General features: G+C 32.6%; 2 protein-coding genes and 1 pseudogene across 2 annotated transcripts; 2 read left to right on the top strand and 1 right to left on the bottom strand.

Moving 5' to 3' along the window:
• Positions 1 to 363: 363 nt before the first annotated feature.
• Positions 364 to 1,859, bottom strand: LOC128039887 (protein MAINTENANCE OF MERISTEMS-like). The gene is made up of 5 exons (XM_052628809.1): positions 1,434 to 1,859; positions 1,231 to 1,377; positions 1,040 to 1,121; positions 725 to 914; positions 364 to 598 (listed from the first exon to the last, which is right to left on the bottom strand). The coding sequence occupies exons 1-5, from the start codon at positions 1,857 to 1,859 to the stop codon at positions 364 to 366; spliced, it is 1,080 nt and encodes a 359-aa protein (XP_052484769.1).
• Positions 1,860 to 4,347: 2,488 nt separating this feature from the next.
• On the top strand, positions 4,348 to 6,470 carry LOC105781514 (desmethyl-deoxy-podophyllotoxin synthase). The gene is made up of 2 exons (XM_012606048.2): positions 4,348 to 5,369; positions 5,590 to 6,470. Exons 1-2 carry the CDS (start codon positions 4,467 to 4,469, stop codon positions 6,211 to 6,213), a joined length of 1,527 nt encoding a protein of 508 aa, XP_012461502.1. The 5' UTR covers positions 4,348 to 4,466; the 3' UTR covers positions 6,214 to 6,470.
• A 1,990-nt stretch (positions 6,471 to 8,460) lies between these two features.
• LOC105781496 (tabersonine 6,7-epoxidase-like) lies at positions 8,461 to 10,966 on the top strand (annotated as a pseudogene).
• Positions 10,967 to 15,422: the final 4,456 nt, after the last annotated feature.

Here is a 15,422-nt window from a genome sequence, read left to right as displayed (position 1 = left end):
AATAATTAACATTATATCGAAAATGGATATACAAAAAGTACAATTAAATTTATACATAAAGTAAAAACTTTGTAATGTACAAAAAACTGCAATAAACCCCTAAAATTGATGGTTCGATGGTGTGGTCCTAGGGGTATACCTATGCGGAGGTCGATGGTCACGTTCTGGGTGATCGCGATGACCAACATCCTCATTTGGAGCAGGTGGGGGTGTGGTAAACATAGAGGAAAAATCATGTGGCTCGATCGACATCGACAAACTTGAACCGGAAGGAGTCCCATGATGGTGTGGATACGGGCCGGGAGTGTCGTGCTGCGGTGGGTAAGATCCAAAGAGATCAAACTCGTATGTGTATTCGCCCCCTTAGAAGCTCGGAATATAGCCATTGCCCACCAAATCTGGATGATTGCAATGTGGATCCCCATGTGAATGTGACTGCTCGGGATCTGGCTCGGGCTCCGGCTCGGGCTCTGGTTTAGGATCATGATCTGCCGCAAGCTCCGCCTCTATCGGGGCCGCTGGGTACGATCCCCCAGGTCGCTGCATGTGCGGGGGGACTATAGTCATCTGCCCTCCAAGTATATATGGCTTTCCGCAACTACAGTACCATTATATGTACTCTAATGATGGTTGCAAATCGGAAGTCATAACCATCTGAGGTCTTCGACCCATCCGATCGTTCCACAGTGCAACAAATTTTCGGTGCTTAACCCCCTAATCCAACTGCGGTTTTCCTCTTTTGTTGATGTCGTGAACCGCCCCCACCTCGCATGGCGGATCCGTGATATATTGGATGCAACCAAACTGTCGTAGCACCCGATCCCCATGGTACCACTCGACTACATTGAAATTTATAATTGGTGCATTAGTGCACCACATTTCAGAATGAACGTATGCAGACGAGGGTATCACAGCTGTAATTACCGAGTTACGATATGGAATCCATATAAACTGCTTGATTAATAACATGGTTATAATTAGCCATAACGTGTGAGTAAGATATAGAAAGTAAGATGTCACGAATATTAGAATAGCTTACCCCTTCCTCGGCATGCTGTTCGATCATGAGTCGGTATATCGGGACAGTGTGTGACCTCCCGATACCCGGATAAATACTCCACCTACAAAAACAAATATAGGGTTTAGGGTTGGTAACATCAGTCAATATACTAAAACTACTAATAATATCAAGTTATATTTTATCACCTATTCACTAGTGGATAAACATACGGTTGGTGAGTAACCAATACCAAAAATGGCATCCGTTAGAGCGCCCAGGACTGAAACAATGTAAGGCATCCGCCCATGTTTACAACAGAAGGGTTTGTCGTCCGACAAAGCTCCCGATATAACACTGCTAGAACGGTGGAGCCACAGCTATTCAAGCGAACATTAGACAAATCAACTAATAGGGGCAAATACATCATATGCACCTTGTTGTCGTTTGCATCGGGCATCAGTACTCCCCCTAGGATATGCATGATGTACGCTCGAGCAGCGCACATCAACTCACCTTCAGTGGCATTCGCTGATAACTGTCCAAATTTGGCTTTCAGCCATGTAAATTTCAAGCTCGTAAAATTTGACTCATCGTCGTTTGATGAGTCTCCTAGTAGTTGATAACACAGTGCAGCCGGATCAGTAAATAAAGTTACTCCCGTTACGGGACTATCGTCGATTGAGAGCCCAAGCTGCAGTGCAACATCCTCTAAGGTCACCGTGCACTCCCCACACGGAAAATGAAAAGTGTGGGTCTCCGGGCTCCACCGCTCCACTAGCGCAGATAATAAATCATACCGCAAGTCGAACGTCCGGATCAATGCTACTGACCCAAATCCGGCTTGCTCCAAGTACGGCATCAATCGTGAATCTAGGGGATACTTCAAACCATTCACCCGACCCCTTATTACTCGGTATGAGTCCTGACAGTGTTAAATTACAGAAAAAAATATTAGGATAACATGATTTATTTCTATATATTACGTATATCCTTTTTTAATAGAACTTGTGATTAACAAATAATAATATATTATCATGTTATTAGCCGCATCAGATATGTGTGTATCGCTGCTAATCAATGAAGCCATTGCGATGTCTGCAACTTCAAAAAAAAATTTAGTAAAAAACCCTTATTTCGACCCTTTGTTCGTATTTTTTTTCCCGAATTGTATTACTTTAAAAAAATATACTATTTTCTAATTTTATTATTTTACATTATTTTAGTACATTATGTTTGAAATTTATTAATTTAGTGTGTTTTTAAATAAATTTTAAAAAACTCTTATTTCGCCATTTGCTCGTATTTTTTCCTGAATTTTATTACTTTCAATAAAAATATATTATTTTTGTATTTTATTATTTTACTTTATTTTAGTACATTATGTTTGAAATGTATTAATTAATTCTTTTTTAATTTAGTAAAAACCCTTATTTCGCCCTTTGTTCGTATTTTTTCCCGAATTGTATTACTTTAAAAATATACTATTTTCTAATTTTATTATTCTACATTATTTTAGTACATTATGTTTGAAATTTATTAATTTAGTGTGTTTTTAAATAAATTTAAAAAACCATTATTTTTGCCCTTTGCTCGTATTTTTTTCCGAATTTTATTACTTTCAATAAAAATATATTATTTTTGTATTTTATTATTTTACTTTATTTTAGTACATTATGTTTAAAATGTATTAATTAATTCTGTTTTTTTAATTTTAGTAAAAACCCTTATTTCGCCCTTTGTTCGTATTTTTTACCGAATTGTATTACTTTAAAAAATATTATTTTCTAATTTTATTATTTTACATTATTTTAGTACATTATGTTTGAAATTTAAATAAGTTTAGTGTGTTTTTAAATAAATTTTTAAAAACCCTTATTTTGGCTTTTTGCTCGTATTTTTCCCAAATTTTATTACTTTCAATAAAATATATTATTTTCGTATTTTATTATTTTACATTATTTTAGTACATTATGTTTGAAATGTATTAATTATTTCTGTTTTTTAAAATTTAGTAAAAACCCTTACTTGACCATTTGTTCGCATTTTTTCTCCGCATTTTATTACTTTAAAAATATCATATTTTCTAATTTTATTATTTTACATTATTTTAGTACATTATGTTTGAAATTTATTAATTTAGTGTGTTTTTAAATATACAATTTTTTTGAATTTTATTACTTTCGTGAATATACAATTTCCGTTTTTTCTTTTCAGTATTTTATGTTTTCTTAAACATATTTTTTATCATTTTATTTTTAATGCTATTTTTCTAAAAAACTAATTATAACATACTAAATAAATTTCATAAAAAATTCTAATCAACATAGAATGTACATAACATGGATTTTTCATGCTAAATAAATTTCATAAAATATATATGCTAAATAAAATAATAAAACACATACAATGTACATAACATAATTTTTTACACAAATATCACAAAAAATTAAATTAATACAAAAAAATTAACTTAACTTTTTTTTTTCTTTCTTTTTCCGTTTGTCCCTTTTATTCTCCACCCACCAGCCGAATGGTCCCCCCATTATTAGGGGAGTGGTGCCGCCTCTGCCACTGGCAACACTGGGTATTGCCACATCCCCAGTAGCTTTTTTTTGTTTTTTTGTTTTTGGTAAATAAAAAAAGAGTAATATTATTTTGGTATATTTTTATTTTTTTGTAATATTTTTATAAAAGACCCGAAGTATTTTAATGTAATAATGATATGGTGAAATATATAAACGCCATTCAAATACATGAGTTGTTTATTCAGTTCAGGAAAAGAAAAGCAAATGCTGACAAACAGAAGAAACGAAAATGGGAAGACATCGGAGAGGTTTATAATGTCATACAAACTTTCTTAATTTTATTGGAGAACTGCTTTATAGAAACGGGTCATATACGTCTACCATTTAAAATATAAGAAAAGATTCAATATGATGGAATTAATTACTGTTTGGTCTGACCCAATTCACAGTTCAAACAATACGTATACCATGGTTTCAGGCAAATATATAACATGGTCAGTTTGAAAACTTGCATTCATAACACAAATTGTGCAGCTTATATACACTGCTAGCAGTACATATAACTGACAGCATCAACTCTAATAGTCAGTCTTCAACTGGATGAACTTTCTACTTCTTCTCAAAGAGGAACTAATTAACAAGCCATTGGAATCAATATGATTTTATGGATTCAGAGGAACAAGTTTTGCAATCTTCATTCCATTTGGTGGTAGAACAAGGATTTATCCTAGCATTAGATATGCTTTACAAAATACCGAGTTGCCACTTGCCATATTAATTATGCTAATTACGAATATTATTAATATAGTAATATGTCTGCTTTCCGTCATAGCCGCCGTTGTCTTCTTGCTTGACATCGAAGGCATCTCTCAGATCCATGCAACTAGATTCCCTATTCTGCATAAATTCAGAAGCAATGCAATATCATCACCAGTTTTTCCATGGATAACCAATTCAAGATGCTCCCGTTGTCCTTCACCTTCCTTCTCTTCATTTTCATGGTGTTGAAGCTATGGATGAGATCCAAAAAAAAGGACTCACCCAAAAATCTACCCCCCGCACCATTGAAACTACCTCTTATAGGGCACTTGCACCTTTTAATGGTCTCTCTCCCCCATCACCGCTTGACCGAATTAGCCAAAAGGCATGGCTCCCTGATGCACCTACAACTTGGTGAATTATCACACATTGTTGTTTCTTCTCCAGAGGCTGCTAAAGAAGTGATGAAAACACATGATATCAATTTTGCTAACAGGCCATATCTCCTTGCTGCAGAAATCATGTTGTATAATTTTTCAGATATTGGTTTTACACCATATGGAAGCCACTGGAGGCAGCTTCGAAAAGTTTGCACATTGGAGCTGTTAAGTACGAAACGTGTACAATCATTCCGCTCAATCAGAGAAGAGGAGGTATCAAGTTTAATTACATCCATCTTTTGTAATACAGGATCTGAAATCAACTTTGGAGAACTGTTATGCAACTTATCATATAACATCACTTTAAGAACTACTTTGGTCGGAAGATGCAAGCTGCAACACGAAACATTCATTCCAATTGTCAAAGAATTTGTGGAAGCTTTAGGTGGTTTCAGTATTACCGATCTGTTTCCTTCCATCAAATTGCTTCCCATGATCAGTGGGATGAGAACCAAACTTGAGAGGTGTCACCATGATTTGGACATGATGCTTGAAAGCATCATTGAAGAACATAGAGCTAGCCATGCAAATCTGGGAAACAGTGATGATGAAACGGATGATCTACTTGATGTTCTTCTGAATCTCCAGGATCATGGAGGCCTTGAATTTCCCTTAACGACTGAAAACATCAAAGCTGTTATACTGGTTAGTAGTTTTATATCTCATGTCTTGCTTGTTCATATTTGTTCGCATATAGTCACATACCTTTGCATGCCCAAAGATCAAATAATATCAAGCTTGAGGATGATATCATCGCAAAAGAACCTTTATTTAGTATTCAAATATATGAGACTTTGCTTTCTTCGGTTGCTTGAAAGCAGTATGAACATGTTTTGTACTTTAACCAAGTTGAACTGCTTTTCAGGACATGCTCATTGCTGGGACTGAGACATCTTCAACTGCAGTAGAATGGGCAATGTCGGAAATGATGAAAAATCCTAGAATCCTTGAAAAAGCGCAAGCTGAGGTGAGGCAAGTCTATGATAGAACAGGGGAAGTCAACGAATCAGACCTTCATGAATTGAAGTACTTGAAGTTGGTTATAAAGGAAACTCTAAGATTACACCCTCCTCTACCTTTGCTAATTCCAAGAGAAAATAGTGAGAGATGTGAGATTAATGGATATGAGATACCAGCCAAGACCAAAGTGATTGTTAATGCATGGGCAATTGGAAGAGATTCCAACTACTGGAGTGAAGCCGAGAGATTCAATCCAGAGAGATTCATCCATAGTTCAGTTGACTATAAAGGGGCTAACTTCGAATTTATTCCCTTTGGTGCTGGAAGGAGGATGTGTCCTGGCATGTCATATGGTATGGCTGTTGTCGAGCTTTCCCTTGCACAATTACTGTACCATTTTGATTGGAAACTCCCTAATGGAATGAAAAATGAGGATCTGGACATGACTGAGGCTTTTGGTGCTTCTGTTAGAAGAAAAAGTAATTTGTACCTGATTCCCATTCCGTACCGCCCAGCATGCGCTCAGTAGTTAGAATAGATACATGTATATCACGGACGATCTCTTTGTAAAGCCAGTAATATCTTCATTACCACATTTTGCAGTAGACCTGTTCATGGGTCGGGTCACTCAATCCACCCTAAAGGCCCGCCTAAAATGTGGAAGGGTTTGGATAAAAGTATAGGTTTAAAAATGGGCTTGAAAAAAAGGTTTGTTTAAAAAATAGGCCAAATCTCAAGCACTAAAGTAAATGACAAATAAAATATGCTCTCTTTCTTTTTTTTTAATGTTATTTTCTTATTATTTTCTTATTATTTTCTCCCTATTTTACTACCATTTTACTATTATTTTGTTACTATTTTGTTATTATTGTTTAGATATTATATAAAACTTATTTTATTGTTAATTTTGTTATTATTTTAAAGGCATTTGTTAATTTTGTTATTATTTTAAAGGTATTTGCTTGTTAAGTTACATCTATGCTAGTGTTATTTAAGTATACATAGTTTTTAAATTTTATTTTCAATTTGTTGAGAAATATTTATTTTGATGTTTTTAGTATTTTTGATATATTATATATATTTAATATATATAGATAGATAATATAAAAAATTAATACGAACGGGTCAGGCCGAGCCTGAGTTTTAGCATTTTTATCCGGGTCGGGCTTGGGCAAAATTTTATCCCCGTTTTTTAAGTTGAGCCTAACAAATGGATTTAAATTTTTAGTTGAGCCCGGCCCGGCCCGGCCCATGAACACCTTTACATGCAACTATAGAATTAAAACTTTTCATATAATGCAATAAATAAATAATTAAAATAAAAATAATATTTTTGTCAATAAAATTTTATTAAAACAACTGGAGTTACTAAATATTTTTTTCAAGATTAACAATTAAAATGAATAAAGATTTATATATATAATTGAATTACATAAAATAGTATATTAAAAAAAAACTCTCCATCATTTTTTTATTTCCCAAGTATCCACTGGATTAAGTCCAATAATTAATCTTTTATGTTCTGTAGGTAAATTAAGGGATAGATACTAACCACGAATTTTAAAACTGTTTCATACTCATTACGAGAATCGAACCATTGACCACTAACGAAAGTAGAGGAGTCTCTTACATAAAAAAAAATCTTCATTTAATTATATATAAATTAGAAAAAAAATTTAAAAAAATCTAAAATTATGTGGTTCCCTAGTATCTCCCTTCCCTTCTCTTTTCTAACTTCCTTTCCCTTTCTCCTTTCCTTTCCATCTCACTCGTCCTCAAACCCTTTTGCTCATCCTTGCCAGCCCTAGCATTTTTTCAGCATTAGGAGGCCTTACTTTTCTCGGAATAATAAGATGGCCTAGGGTGTAGCCCTTGGCTTCTCCTACAATGGAGGTTATCTCGAGTCAAGGATGACTTGTGTATTAACAAGTCTTTTCTTGAGTTGCTAGCAGCTCATTTCCTCAAATCTTCTTTGTCTCGTTTTTGGTTTATCTATTTTGACCATTTACACATCTGTTACTTCAAGTTAATAGTTGCATTTCCATTTTACCAGAGCGAGGGCCTGAAAAGGGACTTTATGGTTCAAGGTGGCTTGTTCGACTGTGATGACTAGCTGCGCGTTTTTCAGTGTTGTTCTGTCTGTCCGTGTTTTCGCAAGGGTCTTACTTTGTTCCTCTGTATTCAGCGGTGGGAGCTTAATTCAAGTGTAGCTTGTTCCTTCATTAGTATGGTTTGACTCTTAGGGCTAGTTTAGTAATATTTTTTAAATGTGTTGTGGAAAAATATTTTTGAGAAGTACTTTTAAAATGTTTAATTTAAAATTTAAATGTTTAGTATTACTGTTAAAAAGTGTTTTTAATAAGTATTTTGAAAAGTAACAAATATACATTAAAATAATGTTTAAATTAGTTAATATTATTATATTTTAGTAAGAATATAAAAAATTATTATAATTTGTTGTTAATATTTTAATATATGAAATATAAATTTTAAATATTTTAAGCAATAAATATTAATTATTTATAAAATTTAATTAGAACATATAAATTATATTTTAAATATTTGAATATAACCATTAAATATTTATAATTAGATATTAAAACATTTGTATTATTTTAAAAATATTTTTTATTTTAATTAATGATTTTAATACATTTGTATTTAAGCACTAAGAAAAAGAAAAGAAAAGAAAGTATTATGTTATTAGAAAGATGAAAAGTAATTAAACAATAAAAGTACTTTTGAGAGAAAAAAAGTTAAAAATTTAACTTCTCGTGTTCAGAAGTGTTTTTCAAAAGTGATTTCAAAAACAAAAATTTTAGCCAAAACAACTTATTTAATATAATTTTCTTTCAAAAAAAAATTTTAGAGCTAAAAATATATTTTTTAAACACTGCTAAATAATCTCTTGGTCAAGCGTTGCTTTATTTGTATGTTTTTTTGTTGGGCTTATCCATTATATCAAATTTCTTCTTTGAAAAGAAAAAGGAGAGTCAAACCCCGAAGGCCAAGATAAGGTCATATCCTTTCACTCCACTCAACTATGGCTTTGTAAATTGTTCTTGTGGATGATAATACACTCTTATCAACTTCAAAATCTAAAATCTCTTTTATGGCATAACTTGCCGACCAAGTGGTATTGTTGGAGGAAAAATACTATGCAAATTTTTGTATTAGAATTTAAGTTGCTTTTTTTTAGGTAGAAAATGAGTAAATTAATTTTTATTAGTCTAGTTATTCTCATTTATTATTATTATTGTTAAAATTGATTCTTATATGTCAATATAAAATACACATGATATGATGTACCACTGTTTGATTATTCTCTTAATTATGTTAGTTTGAATGAAATTTTAACAAAGAAAATTAATTTTCTCTTTAAACTAATATATTGAAATTAATTTACTTATTTTTTAAATAAAAAACAAATTTCTATTTAAAGTCTTGATAATCTCCCCTTTTATTTGTAATTAAATTGGAATTTAGTATTGATTCAAAAAAAAAAAATTGGAATTTAGTACCCCAAAACTCACATCTTTTCTTCTCCATGGAGTTTCAATTTCCATGTGTTCCCCTCATTACTTTCCTAATTTTCTTCTTCACCATTGTAAGAATCCTGAAAATATCATCAAAAGCCAAGAAACCCAACCTCAATAAGCTTCCCCCAAGTCCATGGAAATTACCTCTCATAGGTAACTTGCATCAACTCATTACTTCTTTTCCCCATCACACCCTAAGAGATTTATCCAACAAATACGGAGCTTTGATGCAGCTTCAGCTCGGAGAAGTTCCCACCGTTGTAATCTCATCTGCAAGAGTTGCCGAACAGGTTTTTAAAACTCATGATACCATCTTTTCTCAAAGGCCTCATGTTCTGGCCTGTGAGGTTATGTCATACAACTGTCAAGCAATCGTATTTACACCGTATGGTAACTATTGGAAACAAATGAGAAAAATCTGCACCATGGAACTTTTGAGCCCGACCCGAGTCCAATCATTCCAGTCAATCAGAACAGAAGAGGTGACAGATTTCATCAAATCCATAGCTTTGAGTGACGGGTCTGCGATCAATCTTAGTGAGAAAATTTTTTCACTGTCATATGGGATAACAGCGAGGGCTACCTTTGGGAAGAAAACCAAAAAGCCAAGAGGAATTTATAAGGATCGTCAAAGAAACTAATAAGCTCTCAGGTGCTATCTGTTTAGCTGATATGTATCCTTCTAGTGGAGTGCTGAAACTGATTAGTGGAACCAGGATTAAAGCGGAGAAACTACACCAGGCTTCGGATAAGATCCTTGAAAACATTGTTAATGAACATAAAGAGAAGAGAAACAAGGCAGATCATCAAGGGGTTGAAGCTGATTTGGTTGATGTTCTCCTTCAGCTTCAACAGCAAGATGACCTTGAATTCCCTTTGGGAAATAACAGCATAAAAGCTGTCATGAAGGTTACTGTTAATTTTAACTTTGCCACTGGTGTATTGTATTGTTAAACTATTTGACATGCCCCTGATAATTTTTGTGTTAAATATATATTTTCAGGACATATTTGCTGCTGGGAGCGAGACATCAGCCACAACAGTAGAATGGGCGATGTCTGAACTATTGAAAAATCCAAAACTGATGAAAAAGGCACAAAATGAAGTAAGAAGAGTCTTCGGGGAAAACATTACCTCATTAAACGAAGAAAAGATTCAGGAACTGAAATTCTTAAGATTAATAGTGAAAGAGACTTTGAGGTTGCACCCTCCTGCGCTTTTAATTCTAAGGCAATCTCGTGAAAATTGTGTGATAAATGGATATGAGATCGCTGCCAAAGCTAAAGTCCTTGTAAATGCATGGGCTATACAAAGAGATCCCTTTTACTGGAAAGATGCTGAGGAGTTTTACCCTGAAAGATTCTCGGAAAACTCCATGGATTTTAGAGGAACAAACTTTGAGTATATCCCATTTGGTGCTGGAAGAAGAATTTGTCCTGGTATTTTGTTCGGGATACACGGTATTGAGTTACCACTTGCGAGTTTGCTGTACCATTTTGATTGGAACCTCCCAAATGGGATGAAGTTTGAAGATCTGGAAATGACTGAATCATTTGGCTTAACTGCAAGAAGAAAAGATGATTTGTTCTTAATCCCCGTTCCTTATTGTACATTGAAATAACCATGTTGAACTCTGTTAGTGGTTTTATTTCGGGTAATAATGTGTATACTATTTGTGTTTGGGGTAATATTGAGATTGGATATAAATATTTTAGAATATAAATTTGAGTTAATTTTAGAATATATAGATCTAATTAAATGTTGTTTTACTAATAATAATTAATCAAATGGTTATGTAGTAATATTATCAAAAGATAAAAAGTCCTCAAACATATAAATAATTAAGTTTTTTCACTCAATTTTGTATTTAAACTTTCAAGATACATCAAAAGGCCCTTAAATTTTTTCAAAATAAGCAATTAATCATTTGATCTTTTCTTCACTCAATTGAATACTTGAACTGTCAATTAATCTCAAGATTTATCGTTAAAGGTAACTGCCCCTAATTTTTCAGTAAAAGCCACCTCCTGTCACAACCACAACATTACATGTGGCCAAAAAATGATAAAAATAAAAACCAATAAAATATATAATTTATCAAATTTTAATAAAAAAATATAAAAAATTGTAAATTTTCATAAAAATCATAAAAAAATTATAAAATGCATAAAAAATGCCCTTTAACCATTAAGTTTAACCGTTAATCGTTAAAGTTAACGATACTCGAATTTTTTTTCAATTAAAGCCATCACATATCGCAACACAGCGTGACATGTGGCAAAAAATGATAAAAATAAAATTCAATAAAAGTTGTAGAAAAATTATAAAATGCTTCTTTTGTTACGATAATTTTTATATTTTTACAAATTTTATATTTCTTTACATTGTTTATAATTTTCTTATGACTTTATAAAATTTTATATTTTTTCTATTTTCTATATATTTTACATTTCTTACTATTTTATAAAATTTTACAATTTTTATAATTTTTTATGATTTTATAATTTTTCAATTTTAATAAATTTTAAACATTTTTATTTTTATTAAAATTTAATAATTTTTATAATTTCTATTGGTTTTATTTTTACCTTTTTTTGCCACATGTCATTCGGTTGTTGTGACACATGGTGGCTTTAACTGGAAAAAAATTAAGAGTGGTTAACTTTAATGGTCAACTGTTAAAGTTAACGATCAAATGACCTTCTTGATGCATTTTGAAAATTCAAGTACTCAATTGAGAGCAAAAAAAAAAGGTAGGGGCTTAATTGAAAAAAATTCGAGGGTATTTTATATATTTTGAAAGTTCATATACCCAATTGAGTGCAAAACAAAAGCAGGGGCTTAATTACTTTTTTTTAAATTGAGATTTTTATACATTTTGAAAGTTCAAGTACCTAATTGAGTGCAAAAAAAAGATAAGGACTTAATTACTCTTTTTTAAAAAAAATTTGAGGATTTTTACACCCTTAAGCCTATAATAAACCATAAATATGGTGTATTTATGTTAGTTTAAAAGTTTATCCACTTTTTTCTTTTATATAAATTATAAATAAACTAGTTTTTTTTATTTCACATGTTTTTATCTATTTAATTAATTTAATTTAATTAATAATATATTTTTGTTTACTATTTTTTTTATAAAATACCTATAACTATATGTAACACCTCAAACTCGTCCTGGACATTATGGCTAGATCTGGAGATGATATGTATAACAGTTGTAAATCTAGCTTTCGTTTATTTGAAAAACATCGTGAACAAAACACGTGTTTGACATAATTATTTAATTAAAAACGTTGTTTGTTTACATTTTCTAAATAAATCCAATACTTTGCAGCGAAAATTCTTAGATCATTATATTTTGAAAAACCAAGTTTGTTTTCTCGAAAATAGTTGGTTGCAAGAAACTATTCATTTTTGGTAAATCGTTTTATCAATTGTCATACAAAAATCCAAAATTAAATCCAAAACCGAGATAGTCCCAAATTGTCCAAACTGTCCAAATTTTACAAAATACTTAATTCAATTTAAAATGGTTAAAGAATTAAAATACTAATATAATCGAGCTCTCGTGCCTAAGTTTAAGGATTACATGAAAATATTAATAAAATAGAGAGTGAATTTTGAAACTCAGTGTATAACGATAAACTTAACACAGTAAAATACATATCAGACAGATCTATCAGAAACAGAATTATAGCAGAACAGAGCAGATACAACACATAACCCTACCCCAGCCGTTACACACCAACTTCATCCATCCCAACACACCATATGGGTATAAAACACTCATCCATCCTAACACACCATATGGGTATAAAACACCCATCCATCTCTATACACCACTTACAGAATAGTTGCAGCTGAGCTACTAGATCAATAGGCAATTTATCGCCTTTTACAAAATCACTTTCTCCACATGTTATTTACAACCTAACCCAGATGCAGATAAAGAGTGCAAAAAATATCATACATATTTAGAGCATAAATTAAACATGATATAGCTTTACACGCACAACATAACAGATACGAACCACAGACTTATCATATGTATTCAGATTTATTGCTCATTTGACATTTCCATTATTCTTATGAATAGTAGAGTTTGTATCAACAGAAGCCAAATAACTTACTCAACCACAACCTACAATTACACAATTCCGACACTAGAATTAAACTCATCAACGTTTGAATACTTACGCAACATCCGCGGCAGTTCCTAACACAATTAAGTCGTCGAAGGATAATCTCGAGCCTCTTGATTTTCCCCTATTCGAGCATTAAGACGAATAACGCCATAAAAAATATTTTTGTTACAAGAATAACGAAAGCCCCCAAATTATTCACCAACCAAAAAATATAGTAGATCTACACTTACTCCAATTACTTACCGAATCAAACCACAAACTAGAAATTGGCAACAAAATAGATTATGAGCGAGACATCAATAATGATTGAAACAAGTGATAACACTTGAATTTGGTTTTAAGCAAAAGAAAAGAGAGAAAGAAGAAAGAAAAAAAATCATAAAGGAGTAGCCAACCCCCCCACCACTTAAGTAACCACCCAAATGACAACTCACCAACTTATCCAGAATAAAGAAAGAAAGAAAAAGAACACATGGGAATGAGGGCAACCACTTTTGGAAGAAAACAAAATTTTGAGTAAAAGAAAAGAGAGAAAGAAGAAAGAAAAGAAAATCACAAAGGAGTAGCCAACCCCTCTCCCACTTAAGTAACCACCCACCTGAGAACTCACCAACTTATCCAGAATTTAAATCCAATTCAAACACAACCATTCCATTCACTCACTTAAGGACTCGAACACCAGATTTCAATACATCCAGAGCACTTAACCAGTAAAGCAAGCTCTTGCTTGTGGTAAGTTTTAACAAATAATAATTCATGACGTTACAAATTATCTGTAACCATTAGAATTTCAAGAATTAAGAAATTCATTAACTCGCCTTTGAACATGCAAACTATACACATTTATACAATACTAAACATCAACTAACACTAACTATTTAGTAAATGCATTACACTAGAATCTAAGACAATTAGGTTGTGACTCTAATATTCTCCTTTCAGTATCTTGACAAAGAACACCTGCAACAACAACATTCATGTGACTGTGACTATGAGAAAAAGCTCCTATCGTTAATGGTTTAGTCAATGCATCAGCAACCTGATCATAACCAGGTACAAAACACACATGAAGTTGGTAACTAGGAACCTTTTCTCTAACAAAATGCATATCTAATTCAACATGCTTAACCTTAGCATTTAGTACTGGATTTGCAGCCAAGGAAACAGTGCTAGCATTATCACACCAAATATTGGTGTACCACTCAACTTGACACCTATCTCATCCAATAGTGAGCGAAACCACGCCAACTCAGATGTGGCATTTGCTAAACTTCAATATCCCACCTCAGAATTAAACTGAGACACCACACTTTGTTTCTTCAACATCCAACCAACAAGGTTATCACCAAGATACAAACAAAAACCGAAAGTAGACTTGCGATCTTCTAGTGAACTAGCCCAATCAGCATCACAAAACCCAGTTAAGCTCATACTAAACTCTTGCAACAACAAACCATAATCAATTGTTCCCCTAACATACCGAAGAATACGCTTCACTATTGTCCAATGCACATCATGAGGTTGATGCATGTATTGACTGACTTTGTTGATGACAAACGACAAGTCAAGCCTGGACAAACACAAATATTGCAAACTCCCCACAACCTGTCTATAGAGAGTTTCTTCTGAAAATGGTACCCAACTAAAGATGTAAGAGTGGGAGAACTCACCATAGGAGTGTCCACTGGTTCAGCATTTGCCATGTTGGTGCGCTCCAATAACTCACAAGCATACTTTTGTTGAGAGACATGCATACGACCCTTATGTCGCAAAATCTCAAGCCTAAAAAACTAGTTCAGCTCACATAAGTCTTTAAGTGAGAACTGTTGATCAAGACAACAAATAACTCCATCTAACTCAACACTATCATCACCTGTTACTAAGATATCATCAACATGCACTAGAAAATAGACACTTCCAACTAAGGTTTGTTTGAAAAACAATGATGGATCAGCTCGTGAAGGTTAAAACTTTAATTGTTGCACTAAAAAATTTCTCAACTTCTCAAACCAAGCCTTTGGTGCTTGTTTGAGACCATAAATGAATTTCTT

The sequence above is a fragment of the Gossypium raimondii genome, chromosome 1, assembly GCF_025698545.1.
Source record: "Gossypium raimondii isolate GPD5lz chromosome 1, ASM2569854v1, whole genome shotgun sequence".
Taxonomy (NCBI): Eukaryota; Viridiplantae; Streptophyta; class Magnoliopsida; order Malvales; family Malvaceae; genus Gossypium; species Gossypium raimondii.
Note: the sequence above shows the minus strand (reverse complement) of the source record. Positions and strands in the feature narration are given on the sequence as shown.

Bases quoted from the DNA above. Each gene is read 5' to 3' on its own strand.
- LOC128039887 (XM_052628809.1), bottom strand. From the start codon at position 1,859: ATGCCGTACTTGGAGCAAGCCGGATTTGGGTCAGTAGCATTGATCCGG. The intron at 1,378-1,433 runs GTGCATATGATG...TCGCTTGAATAG, and splicing joins CCGATGCAAACGACAACAAG to CTGTGGCTCCACCGTTCTAG. The intron at 599-724 runs GTTGGATTAGGG...ATGGTACTGTAG, and splicing joins AACAAAAGAGGAAAACCGCA to TTGCGGAAAGCCATATATAC.
- LOC105781514 (XM_012606048.2), top strand. From the start codon at position 4,467: ATGGATAACCAATTCAAGATGCTCCCGTTGTCCTTCACCTTCCTTCTC. The intron at 5,370-5,589 runs GTTAGTAGTTTT...ACTGCTTTTCAG, and splicing joins ACATCAAAGCTGTTATACTG to GACATGCTCATTGCTGGGAC.